At 43.1% G+C, this 13,206-nt stretch overlaps 1 protein-coding gene across 3 annotated transcripts in view; it reads left to right on the top strand.

Annotated features, from left to right (window-relative positions):
• The window catches only part of AP1G1 (adaptor related protein complex 1 subunit gamma 1), a 52,825-nt gene extending 41,592 nt beyond the window's left edge, over positions 1-11,233 (top strand). For 2 of the 3 annotated variants that reach the window (XM_075039705.1, XM_075039702.1), the window contains 7 exons: positions 3-107; positions 2,265-2,406; positions 2,858-2,984; positions 3,409-3,504; positions 3,741-3,901; positions 4,939-5,037; positions 7,438-11,233. In XM_075039705.1, coding sequence (XP_074895806.1) covers positions 3-107; positions 2,265-2,406; positions 2,858-2,984; positions 3,409-3,504; positions 3,741-3,901; positions 4,939-5,037; positions 7,438-7,539 — 832 coding nt within the window. In that variant the 3' untranslated portion in view covers positions 7,540-11,233. The remainder of the gene's footprint in view (positions 1-2; positions 108-2,264; positions 2,407-2,857; positions 2,985-3,408; positions 3,505-3,740; positions 3,902-4,938; positions 5,038-7,437) is intronic. The other variant, XM_075039703.1, reaches the window with a different exon arrangement.
• The last annotated feature ends 1,973 nt before the right edge of the window (positions 11,234-13,206 follow it).

Raw genomic sequence — 13,206 nt, 5'->3', positions numbered from 1 at the left:
AGTCGCATTAAGAAGGTAGTTTCCATTTATGGCAGCAGCATTGATGTGGAGTTACAGCAGAGGGCAGTGGAATATAATGCACTTTTCAAGAAATACGATCACATGAGGTAAGTGCTGATGGGTTTTGGTGTTTGAAAAGGATCATTATACTCTATTCTGATCTCCTGTGTACCGCACTTTGTGCTTTGAGAGCTTTGGTGATTTTGGTAGTATTACAGAGGAACTAGAATTCCTCCCTCATCTATAGGGCTAGTGAGTGTTTTAAGAACTTAAAATATCCTGGGAGATTGTTCTGTGATCAAAGACTTTCTCTGCCAAAACATTTGCCCTGCTTTGAGCTTGAACTTGACTAATTTTTATTTCTAGGTGTTGAATCTTAAATTTGCTAGCTGAGTAAGTGTCTGCAGGTAGCTTTTATCATGCTAGCATTACTACAGTCACTAGGTTCAAATTGATTTTAAAATGTCTTTTGGAATAGACATGCAGAGATCCATTGACCTGTCCTTCTAAGCTGTGCTCTGAACTTGAGGTAATTCTCCAACTGTTAATACTTTTCGGTTTTTCAGAACATCTTTTTAATTCACTGTATCTTCTTGTAGTATCTGTTTAAAATCTCAAATTCTGTATGCAAAGGCATAATATTTCACTGCGCCACTTGGCATCCCTGTTCTACACTACGTGAACATGTTAACCTCCTTACAGCCTTATCATTGAGAGGTCCCCATTCATCATTGCTTTGCTCAAGTGATTGTTTCTTTACAAGAAAGTTAAAACCTTACTTTGTTGCAATAACTAAAGCTATAGTTCTTTGCAGAATAGTCATTAATCTGCAATAGTTAATGGTTGATACATAGGAGCACCACAGATTCTATTCAGTGAGGATCATAAGATTGGAGGAGATCTTCTGGGGATTAACTTCATCCACCCTTGAAAACTTTCCATAAGATGCCATTGGATGGAAAAGCATCCATTTTAGAGTCTAAATGAGAGGACAGAGAGAAAATGGGTGCCACTTGATGAAATATTGCCTGTGTTTGTAAGAGCCTCCAAAGCTTGTTTCAAAGGCTATTCACAGTCACTTTTTTCCATAGGTACGATCCTATTCCCTATGTGTAGGACACCAACATCCTTGTGATTTCCTCTTTTCTCTCCTCCCATGGGATCCGTGCAGCAGCTCAAATTGTTCTTGGAAAAGTCGTGTTAATGAGCTAGGGCATGTGAGCTGCCTGGAGCTTCATGTGAAGCCTTATGAATGAGTTGAGAAAAATCTAGCATGAGAGGCTTTTGATCTGAGTGGATCATTGCAGACAGCAGTGTCTGGCAATCAGCTGGTTTTTGATCAGATGGCAGTGTACACTATTCATAGTTTTGGGAATCATTACACTTCAGAAAAACATATGTGAACATTCAGTTTTACAAGGGAGCATCTGTGTTTTTTCCCCCCAGTATATTCTGGTGTTCATTACAGTGTAAAGGTCAATATTTAATAGTTTCTATTCATTAAGGCCTTGTTCGTGGTCAAAAATGTGGTCCATTGTTGGGTTTATTGGTACTGGAACACTTTTTCAGCCCAAAAGATGGGTAGACAGTGTGGCTTACCCCTATTACATGCAGTGCTTTGTGGCTTGATCTGCAAGGGTAGTGGCCTTTCTTGTATTACAGACTAGTTCTCGCTATACAGGTTTTCCTAGTCTTTTGGTTTGCTGTCAGGATCCTGAATCCCATGCCGCCTCTTCAGTCTCTGTATCATTTGAGGAGGGTGCTCAAGGGCTGAACTTAATCTCTTTGGAAACTTAATTTGGCTAAATGAGAGCATTGTGATTTGCTTTGCCAACTTTTTCACCTGTTCTAAGTGGTTAACCCTTCTGCAAAAAGAAGTCAAATGAGCTGACTCTGACTAAGCTGCATATGGAACAGAGCAGTCAAGTGTCCCATGTCTGCAGTTAATCCACTATTTCTCAATTTAATCTTTGTTTTGGGTTTGTTATCCTAGCCTCACAGTGGAAACTGTGTTAAGTACTAAGGGAAAACAGGAAGCAGGAGGACTTGTTTGGCTTTCAGCTGTTGACTAATGTATTTACACTGGCACAGAATGCCAGGAATTGCTTCTGACCACTCAAGTTGTCATGCAGTCTTACTGTTCCCCTGCATTGGAGCTAAAAGGAAAAGGCAGGTTGCCCTGTGTATATCATCTCCTGAATGTCTGAGTATTTGGATTGGGATCCAGGAAGATGGCACAGTGTAACTATGTCAGCTTCTTTCAGGCCAGCCCTGCTTGAGAGAATGCCAGTAATGGAGAAAGTCACCACAAATGGCCCTACTGATATTGTACAGACCAATGGAGAGACAGAGCCAGCAGTACTGGAAACCAAACCTCCACCCTCTGGATTGCAGCCTGCCAGCCAGGTAATGGAAACTGACCTAGGATAAGTTTCCACTGCATGTCAGACCGCACTACTAGCCACTGCCAACAGTAAGCTGAGACCATCTCCTTGCCCCTCTCTACCTCTTTGCTGGTGATGATTGCATCATCTTTCTACTCTGATGGCTCTAATATCAAGAATGGGTGTGTGGAAGAGGTCATTGTGAGGAGTGCAAAGAGCCAGGTGTGGTAAAGCCATATATGACCCAACTTGTCTTAGTGTGCACGAACTCCGTCCTTCTCTATTTCTGTGGTCCCAAGAGCATGGAAACTAGATCTCTTGTGGGGCATGGGACCATAGCCAAACTAAAAACCTCTCTGACTGGCCAGCAGCTCTGTTGGTCTTCAATCTGAGAGCAAGTAGAATCCATTACATTTGCAAGGGAAAGTAGCAGGAAGCTGAATATGTAACTATTACATCCACTCTCTCATTAGGCAAATGATTTGTTGGACTTGTTGGGGGGAAGTGATATAACACCTGTAATCCCCACTGCACCTACAAGCAAGCCAGCCTCTGCTGGTGGGGAGCTCCTTGACCTCCTGGGAGACCTCAACCTAACAGGTGAGCAGGCTGCATCTCTTCCAAGTCTACATTCTCAGTCCTGGGGTGGGATGAGGGATGGCTAGTTCTTCATTTTCTATCAAGTCCTAGTCTTCATGCTTTTTCTTACCAAGATCCATGTTGGCATACAGGTGGGAGTTGGGGAATGAAGTCACAGGTTGACTCTGTGTGATTAGCTGGTGAGATGAGCATTTTCACACTCCAGCCTGGGAATGCTGTGAGCCTTTCCAGAGAGGGTTGGAATATGTGAGCAATTCGTTCCATTTGAATGCCTTCTAGTTTGAGAGGAGCCAGTGCTTGTTAATGACAGCAGAGAAGTGGAAGATGACAACACAGATGATATACAGCAGTTGATCTTTGGAGAAGGAGTAATTACTCTTCATTTTGTGACAGCTAAGTAATAATCCTTCAACGTTTCTTGTAGGTTCTCCAATATCTGCCCCTGCGCCCCAGATAGCACAGCCTCCGTTCCTGCTTGATGGACTTTCATCACAGCCTCTCTTCAATGATATTGCTGCAGGTTAGGGACATGTAAATCCTTAGCCTAAGGTGCCACAGCACCCAACTAAAGAGGAAACAAGGGGTAGTAAAAAAAGGGGGGATTGGGAAGTGAAGTGTGGCACCGACACTGGAGCAGGAGGAGGGGATGTGTTTAATCTTCAGAAGAGTTTGTGTCTGGGGTAAAGTAAATGTGTTCTGTGATGTTGAGAATGATCTCCAGATTCTGTAGGTCTGCTGCTTTTTTGTTTTCTACAGGAATCCCCTCAATTACTGCATACAACAAGAATGGGCTGAAGATTGACTTCACCTTTGAGAGGTCAAACACCAACCCTAGCGTCACTGTAATCACGATACAGGCCTCCAACAGCACAGAGCTGGATATGACAGATTTTGTTTTCCAAGCTGCAGTACCAAAGGTAGACCCACTTAGGTCAACTACAGTAATAGGTAGAGGGCCAGCTGCAAAATACTTCCTGATCAGTGCCTTCATGTAGACAGAAAATTGCAGCATGGTAATCAAGGCTAAGAGCTGTTCTCTTAGTGCTCAGTTTGGTTATCTCTTTCTAGTCTGAAAGTAAATGTTATAAATGCAATAGAACACCAGTTCCTATCAGATTGGACTACTTCTGCTTGGACAAAATCTTGTTTTAAAATCACCACTTTATAGGAAAGTTGCTAAACCACACACAGAAAAATGTTGGGTCAAAAAAAAAAAAGTGAAGACACTAATCTTTCCCTTTATTCTTAGTTTCTAAGAAATACACCATGCTCTTTACAGCTATGAATACATGAAAAAAGTCTTTTGAAGCTATTAGCTGCCCAGAAAAGTTTAAATGAGTCCCCACATGGTGATGAGTAGTGGTCCTCCTTTAAGCAGTGAATTGTCTCCCCTTGCACTTAGCTGCAGCACAAAATATGGGAGATAGATATTGTCTAGTTTATAATAGAGCAGACCATTTAAGCAGGGTTTGATTGGAATGTTCTTCAAGTTTGGGGAAAATACATTCACTTCTGGGAGTTTCACTTGTAGGAATTAGTAATGCTCTAACTTTAATTCAGATAGGTTTCATACCTGCTGTAGGAAGGAATTAGGAAAAGAATGGGACTCCTGAAGTTACAGGTGTGCTGAGCAGTCTTGACTGTTCCTCTGTGTGTGATACCTGAAACAATGCATCACTGCTGATCTTGGTATGCTACAGTAAGCCCCCAGCCCCTAGTATTCGTGCTACCTGGATCCTATTTGTGTAGAAAGCAGGTGGACTAGTGAATTTAATGAATTAAAATTCATCATAGTGAATATTTTGTTCTTTACAGATAGGGAATTGAAGAACTGATTATTTGGGGCCAGGAACTGAACTCTTAATTTTCCTTGCTTTCTCTCAGTGCAAACAAAACACTTTTATGTTCTTACTTGATTAAGCATCAAATTGTTTTTTCTTTGCCCTTTCTTCAGACATTCCAGCTGCAGCTTCTGTCTCCCAGCAGCAGTGTCATCCCTGCATTTAACTCGGGGACCATCACACAGGTCATTAAAGTCCTGAATCCACAAAAGGTGAGTGATTGCAAGAACAGTTATTAAAGATACTGTCTTGGAATTGTGCATTTAGTGGCGGTCAGTTAGGGATGCATTTCTGATGAGAGATAGGGAGTGAGGTAGTGAATGATGTGTTTTTAATGACAGTCATTTTGGTTAGGGTTAGCAAAAAGTTATGAAACAGACAGGAGGTCCTGGCCACAGGTTTGGCCTTCTATTTGGTTATACTGCTAAAACAGATTCACAGCTTTGCTATCTTCTTGAATTCATTAATGTCTTTTGCATTGGAATGATTGTTAAAACAAGTTTTTAGATGGCCTTTCTAGCACAGCTCAACCTGGTGTTTGTATGTGTTGTAAAAGTGATGTCTGAAAGGCAGGCATCTTGCCATATAAATATATTCAACATTCGTTCTTGCTTTCTACAGCAGCGTTACTTGAAATGTTTGTTACACAAAAAATAGCTTGATCCATAATTTTCACAAAATTGTCTGTTTTCTCAAGTGGTGTCATTTGTTTTTAACGTGATGAGTGTAGTTTTAAACAATTGATGGAAAAAATCTTTAGGTGTGATTTAATCATAATTCCATTTGGTTTACAGCCTTCAGAGACAGGCTTCAAGACTGGGATGCAACAGACTTGAGGGGAGGGAGGGGTGTGGCCCACATGTCCTCCTTAAGAGGCTTTGCAAGTATTTAGATGGCATCAGAAAGAAAAATAAAACTGAAATCATGTATTTCTTCCTTTGTGGGACACCTTAAGATCTTAAACATCTTTAAGAACTGAAAACATCTTAAGTTTTTCATAGCTTAACACTTACATACTGCTCTAGATGTTAAGTGTTGCTGCCAGACTGATGTGCAAATTAGAAGAATTCTCAAATCTCAGCCCAAGATTTCACTGAAATGGTTGTCTTCTAGTGCATAATTTTTGTGGTTTCCATGCCTCTCCCCTTATCTCTGTGTAGTGTGCTCCCCTCTGCCTATATTAAGGCACAAGACTAATTCTCTTGGTCTTGTATACTTCTGATATGAACTTCTCTGTAGTGCTGTAGAGCACCTTTCAAAGATCACTTTGAAAGTTATTTTCTGAACTTGGGAGAGTTTAGGAGTTTTCCTGTAAGATGCCAGAAGTTGCAATATATCCACCTCAGATGGGACCCACAAGATGAAATACACCTAGATAATGGGATGTGTTCTTGTTGGAACACCAGAACTCCTATGAACACTTCAGAATACAGAGTGTTTTACTACCCTCTTCTCTTGCCCACTGCTTTCTAACTCTTCCACCTGAGGCATTTGTGCATCTCTTACTGTCCTTTAGATTGCTACTGCCTCAAAGTACAGCTTTGCAAGAACCCTGTCCATGAGATAGTGTAGTTACCTGGAATACTCTGAGGGAGGCAACCTTGGAACAGCCTTGCTACTTAGGAGGTGGCTGTTTGTCTTGTCAGTGTTGTAAAAAAAGTCTGTTCACCTGGACATGGGCTGTCATTATGCTGGATTGAAACTGATGGCCAGTTTCCCAAAACAACACCAAATATAACAAAAACTGACACTGATTATATTGATCTATTAGTCATAAAGCATAGCTTCTTTATCCTGATGCTGGTTGGAGCAGTCATTGTCCTCTTTTCCTCCCTCTGCTATTCCTTTTGCATATTTCCCTCTAGATATGGGGAAAAGAGCCAGAAATAGCCAACTTTGGTTTTCCTTTTAGAGTTTTTGGGAAATGAGTTTTTTGAGAGTGAGGAGAATAGGGAACCTGGCTGGAGCACACTATGCTCCAGCTGTTATTAAGGGCCACCTACTATCTGGATGACAGCCAAATGACAAGAGTGTAAAACAACTTCTGAGCATTCCATCATTTACTCACAGGAGGAGAAAAAGTTCTTAGAAACTCTGTTTCCAGTCTTTCTTAGGCTATTTCCTTCACAGTGCTACTAAGCTATGCAATACTTGAATTTTCCAGACTGCTGCCTCAAGTGAACAGCTAGTATGGGAATGACACCTCTCCCTGCGAGCCTAAGTGCAAAGCAGCAGAGTCCGGATCTGCCTCCTGCTTTCTTCCATTGTTAACTGGGGTTTTAAGGCAGTTATTTTTGTATTTAAGGACTTAAGCGCTTGTGAGAGTAGGGCCAGTGCAGAGAGAGGTATGGGTAGAAGCTGTGCTATAGCTTTTCTGAGAGCTTGTACCTGATCTGAGAACTACAGCGAGCAATGAACGTCTTACCAGATCAAGCATTTATTGCAGTGTCATAGCTTACCCTGTACATCCTGCCAGCAAGCTCTTGTGGTGAGGAAAGGTCTGTGTTTTGTATTCACGGGATAAGGGAGGGGAGTGGGACGTGGGGTGATTCACTGACCTTTAATGGAGACCTGAATTTGTTTTGTGTTTTTTTCCCCCTTTTCTCTTGTAGCAACAACTACGTATGCGGATCAAGTTGACATATAATCACAAGGGCTCAGCAATGCAGGATCTAGCAGAAGTCAACAACTTCCCCCCTCAGTCTTGGCAGTGAGGCTCTGGCACCATTCTTATTCTCACCCCACCCAATCAAAAGAACTCTGGGAAGAAGGTTGTGATCCTTGGCAATCCCCCAAACTGCACCACGGGCATGGGGAACAGATGAGACCTGCTGATGAGGAGGAATTTTCCTGAAGTGATTGCTGACTTTGAAGCATATCTGTTAAGACTAATCTCCTCTCCTCCGCTGATGAGGCTGGCGGCTTGTGGAGGCTACTGTGCACTCCCTCACATATGCATTCACAGCCAGAAGCAACATTCCCTTCTCGCCTCCTCTCCCCCCCACCCTCCCCTACCCCCCTGCAAAGAAACACAGCCTGGTTGGAAGAGAAGTCTGGAATTTCTAGCAGGGAAACTCTTCTCTCTGCAGCAAGTGAGCAGCTGCCCCTTCTTTCTGCTGTCTTTTTCCCCTGGGGTGGGCAAGGAGTGTTGTCATTCATTACTAGCTGGATTCCTTCAGGCACTTTCATCTGGGGCTCACATCTGGGACTTGGGGGATGTCAGGCTGCCCTGCCTCTTTCTTTTTGTATCCCCTGTGTCTGAAGCGGCTGGAGGCTTCTTATGGCCTATTCAGTGCATTATTGTATACACCCACCTCTTAGTTATGTGATACATACCAAGAGCAAGTTAGGCCTTGGGAGTTCATCTGCAAACCTGAGACAGTGCAGGAAAAGAGGTGCTGGGTGAGAGTTGATAAAATTGCTTTGGTGCTGTACTTGGAAATGAAGACCTTACACTTGAATTTTCTTTCTTTCCATCAATAGCTACAGCCATGCAGATTCACAGTCAGTCTTCTGTAGCTTCCCCAGAAAATGTGGTGATGTATGAGAGATGTAGAGATCCAAGGAGCAGCTGGTTTTCTACCACAGATGGTTTCAAAGCCTTTTAACCCATTAGTTGTGGTTTATGGGTAGAAAAGACATACTCAATTTTGTAGATCAGTCTTTGAGCAAGGGCTCTGTTCCTGCTGGGAGACTCATCAGAGACTATGCTGCAAAGTTGCTCTTCCCAGTTATTCCAGACCTTCTCCCCAGTTTAATTTCCAGAGCCTGTTGTAGACCCCCTGGATTCCATTTGAGTTACTTCTGACTGGGATATTTGTGTTGTATCTGTAATATTGGCACTGAAATAAAGACCATGCGGTTTAAAGAGACCTTTTCCCATTTTGTTACTTGATTGATCCTTGTAGTTTGCTCCTTGCTCCCCTTTCAGAGAAATGTGCTAGTTCAGGTTCAGACTGAAAGTAACTAACTGTTTTTTGAATGGAAGCCAGTCTGAGTATTTGGATCCAAAGATGTGAGGTCCAGTACTCTTCTAAGCTTGTAGAAAGCTGTGTTCAGTTACGCTTCCTAGCGTGAACTGTTGTCGAGGTAGTACAGTTCTGTGAATTCTCGTGGAGGCAATTACAGGACATAAAGCACAGTGTAACAAAACTATTCAGATGTTCGGCCCTCTTCAGGGAGGAAGAGGGGAGGATATATCTTAGATCATCATCCATGAGTGTACTGGTAAACCGAAGGTAGTCCAGCTTCCAACCTAGTGCTTTCTCAAAAGAAATGGGTGGCACATCTGCTTTATTTCTGTTCTAGGGCTTTCCAGATAGTGATCACTCAGTGCTCTGATGGCAAGCTTAGACACATCTATTTACATCTGCAAAAGTGCTAACACTAGGCTCCAGTCCTTGCCAAAAAACATTGCAAGCATGGTGCACAATGCACTTAGGGAAAATTGAAGACCTATTCTGCCCTTGAATTGGGAGCAGGAGGCCACTAAAGGTTGTTCAGTCTGCTTTGGTTTAAACTGCATTAAGTAATATAACATAGGACTGACTGTCACTGACTTAAGTGCTGGTCTGTGTAGTGGGATAAGTTTAGCTTTTCTTGGAGGGCATTTTTGCTGCCTTACTGATTAAACAGGTTTGGGCCTTTGGATTCCAAAGAGCTGCTTTATTCTCCTGGAACTGCCATCAGCACGGGGTTATAAAATCTAGAAGAATGATGTATGATTTTCTTAAAATTAATTCTGGTTGTGGCAGGATCATGCTTTGGCTATCAGTGGTGAGATAGATACTGTGCTTCGGCTAGAAGCATCATGAAGCAGGCAGTCTTGCAGAAAATGGCTGAATCGAAGTCCACTTGTAGGTGCTGAGCATTTACCTTTGTTCCTTTCACTGCAGTTGTGACTGTTCACTACCCCACTAGTTCAAACTCCTTAGTGTTGAAGGCTGAGCATATTAAATCTAGATTCCAGTGAGCTCTGAGGGTGTCCCAGATATGAAGCTAATGAAAAGTCTTTGCCTTAGTTCCTGAACTCCCTATAAGCTCTCTCATTGTCCTCACAGAATTGTATGTGGTCACTTGTACTGAAAGCTGGCATGCCTCAATCTCCATTTGTTTTTGCTGAGAAAGAACACTGGTGCAGGAGATGGGGGGAAAAAGAAGTAAATGGTCTCTCACCTGGCCGGTTTGTTATGGCATAGTTGGGAACAACTTAGCTTGTCCCTCTTGCTGCACTTGTTTTCTGTCCCCTAGGGCAGCTGGGTTTTGTTGTTGGTCTCTGGTAAGCTTGTAGGGTAAATTGCTACTATGTTCTTTTCTTGGCTCCTTCAGCCACCCTTGCACAGTGTTTGTGTTTTGGGAAATAGGTGCTTTGTCATACATTTGAGTCAAGCTGAAGGAGGCAGTGCATGTACCTGAAATGCATTTTGCTTGAAGCCATCCCTTGGCTATGAAGTACTCCTTTGTAGCAGCCGAACATTCCTGTTGTCCTTGGAGCTCTTTCCCTTCCCTGCTAAGGGATGGGGTACTAACATTATGCCAGAAGGAAGGCCAGGTTTCACAAGTTCCCGTATCTGCAATACTAGATAACCATTGCTTGCTCCTTGACCCCTAAGTGCATCTCTTAAGCTCTGTGCTGCTGCTTTATTTTCTCACTGGAGAGTACTCACATGTCCACATCTGAGGCACTCTGAGTCTTTCTTATACCAGTTGAATGCAACAATTCTTACAGGTCAGGTCAACATTTTCCTTGCTTTAGTGTAAGCGGAATATAAAGGGAGCAAGATACAGACTTCATAGCTAATCTTACTAATACCTGCATTGGAGACTTTGGAGCTGGGAGAGATTGAATGTCTGTTTTTTAAAGTGAATGTATTTTGAGTCAAAAAATGACAGAAAGAATAGTGGCCATAATTGGCTTGAAGGGGGAGGAGACATGAGACGGTCATAAGATTTGACTTTGTCCAGGTTTTGATGGGACAAAATACGGCCTTGAACAACCTTTTGAAGCAATAGCAGTGAGGGGGCTGCCACCTATACAGTACCTTGGATATATAACTCAGAAGATGCTGAAACAGCTAGGAAAGGTGACTTCGTGCCTTCCCCAAGGCTGGTACTAGCTGCAAGATGGAGCAGCAAAGATGGCTTTTTTTTAGATCTGCTGATGCGCTTTCTATGTGTTCATTTTCTACTTGGGGGCTGTGAGGGAAGGAGCTACTGGACTGCTTCCCTCTAAACTTTCACTCTATTCCTGTATATTCCTTTTTCTTTCCTGATGTTGTAATTTACATTTTACATAGAGCCCCATCCCACCTCTTTGACAGTATAGTAAAAAAAAAAAAATAAATAAAAAAACCCAACCCACAAAACCAACCTACAAAAACCCAAACACACCCCACCCCCCACCCCCCACCCCCCCCCAAAAAAAAAAACCCAAACCCCAACAGACCCAACCAAATTTAAAGTAAAAACATGCCATTTGAGCAGGGAGCCTGGTGGCATTCTAACTTCTGCAGACCTATTTTTGAGATGTGAAAAATTTAAATAAATGCTGAGTCTTAGGTGAGTGAGGAGCATAACGGATGTAAACATTTACATGGGATGCATTAGACTTCTGCTGTGTGTCTTGTCTTTTGGTTGAAACAAATTATGAAGTGACTAATAAAAATGAGTCAATATTCAATGATTTAAAACTGTGCCTTGTTGCTTTTTGCAAGTACAGTGGGATAGGTTGTCTTCATTCTTAACATTTGGCCATGACAAAGTTAGATGATGTAAAATAATCAATAAGGGCAGAATTTGAAAAACTTTCCAGGAAACTTTGGAGAGCAAAATGCTTAAACAGTTCATGTGAAATATCACTCTAAAAGAGAGTGTGTCAATTTCTAGCAGCAATACTTGTCCAGGTGCTAGAAAGCTGTGATGACATCTGAACCCAAGGAATTTTTTTTCCCTGGTGTTTGCAGCCTGCCATTGGAGTTTGTTACAATTCCCTTGCTGATTGAAAAGCTCCTTTTCATACTCCATGTGCATGCAGGACAAGGATTGTTGTAATCTCATTGTCTGGTAAGCCAATACATGTGCCTGATGTAAGGTTCTTCCTTGCATTTTCTAGTCACAGGAACATTTTATTAGATAACTTTTCATGTGTTTTCTAACACATAATTGCAGTTCTCCTTGCAAAGTACAGTCTTCTCTGTGTTGGCATGTGTCCTTCCTTTAGGGAAATTCCCTGGAGACAAAGTAGTTAAAGAACTATAAAGCTGTAGCTAGAAATGCATTGTAATCATGCCTTTCTGTAGAGAAAACCCAATGAAAATTTGATTTATTTTTCAAGTTTTCTCAGCTTGTGTGTATAGTCTGGAAGTGTTAAGAAAACTAGGTATGTGGCATTTCCTGTGCCTGCCTTGGTTTAATGACATGAGTTAATACAAAGTGCCAGGGACCACTTCTAACCTTGCTGGTAAGGTGGGTCGTCTGTCAGTTCCTTGTTTTTGAATAGGAGAGCCCTCCAGCACCAGAGAACTCAAAAATGGCATCAGAAACTGGCAGTTTGTGTGGCAGCGAAGTCAGTCGTCTTAGGCCCCAGTTCTAGCGCGGGACTGTCCCCTGGGATGCTGTTCCTTGGTGTTCCTCCTGTGCATGGGACTGAAGCCCTGGGAGCGCTGTGTGGGCAGTGCTATGCACATCACCTGTGCCCAGGAGCAGATCCGCAATGCTGCCGAGCAAAATGCTGGGATAGACCAGGAAGAAGGCAGGAAATGTTTAAAAGAAACGTGTAATAGAATTGAAAGTGTTTGGTGTAGCAATAATACCAATGGTGAGAATTTGGAAAGCAGGGCTGGACTTAACTCTGAAATAAGACCAGGAATTAGTGTAGCAAAAAAAGAAATGTGATGATGACAGGCTAAAGTGTGCTCAGGTTTGGAACCATGGGTGATGGTGGGGAGCGGGGGGAGGCTTTGTGTTGTTTTAATGTGCTTGATCCCGTTCAGGCACGAACAGTAGCTGTCTGAAAGCATCAGTCCAGTTCTGGTAAACTGCACAGTGACGGTGAAAATTATTAGCAAGTTAAGGCCGCCCGAGCTAACATGGTGGACCTGCCCGGCGCTGGGAGGAAGGGGACGTTCAGGTGCTCTGCTGCGTTAACTTCAGCCCCGGGAGGCGGACGGTGACGGACGCGAAGCGGCGGAAAGCGTGCGCGAGGCAGCGTGAGCGCAGAAGGGTGAGCTCTCCCCTCGGTAAGTAGTTCGCAGCTGACGCCGCTTCAGGAGCGGCGGTACGACTTGCACCAACGCCGTTACGGGCACAGGCTGCCGACTGCCTGGAAGCGTCCAGCGTCGCGCTCAGGGCCCAGCGCAGGCGCCAGCCGGCGGGCAAGGACC

This window comes from Buteo buteo, chromosome 11, assembly GCF_964188355.1.
Source record: "Buteo buteo chromosome 11, bButBut1.hap1.1, whole genome shotgun sequence".
NCBI lineage: Eukaryota > Metazoa > Chordata > Aves > Accipitriformes > Accipitridae > Buteo > Buteo buteo.
The sequence above is the reverse complement of the archived record's forward strand: the minus strand, read 5'-3'. Positions and strand labels throughout refer to the sequence as shown.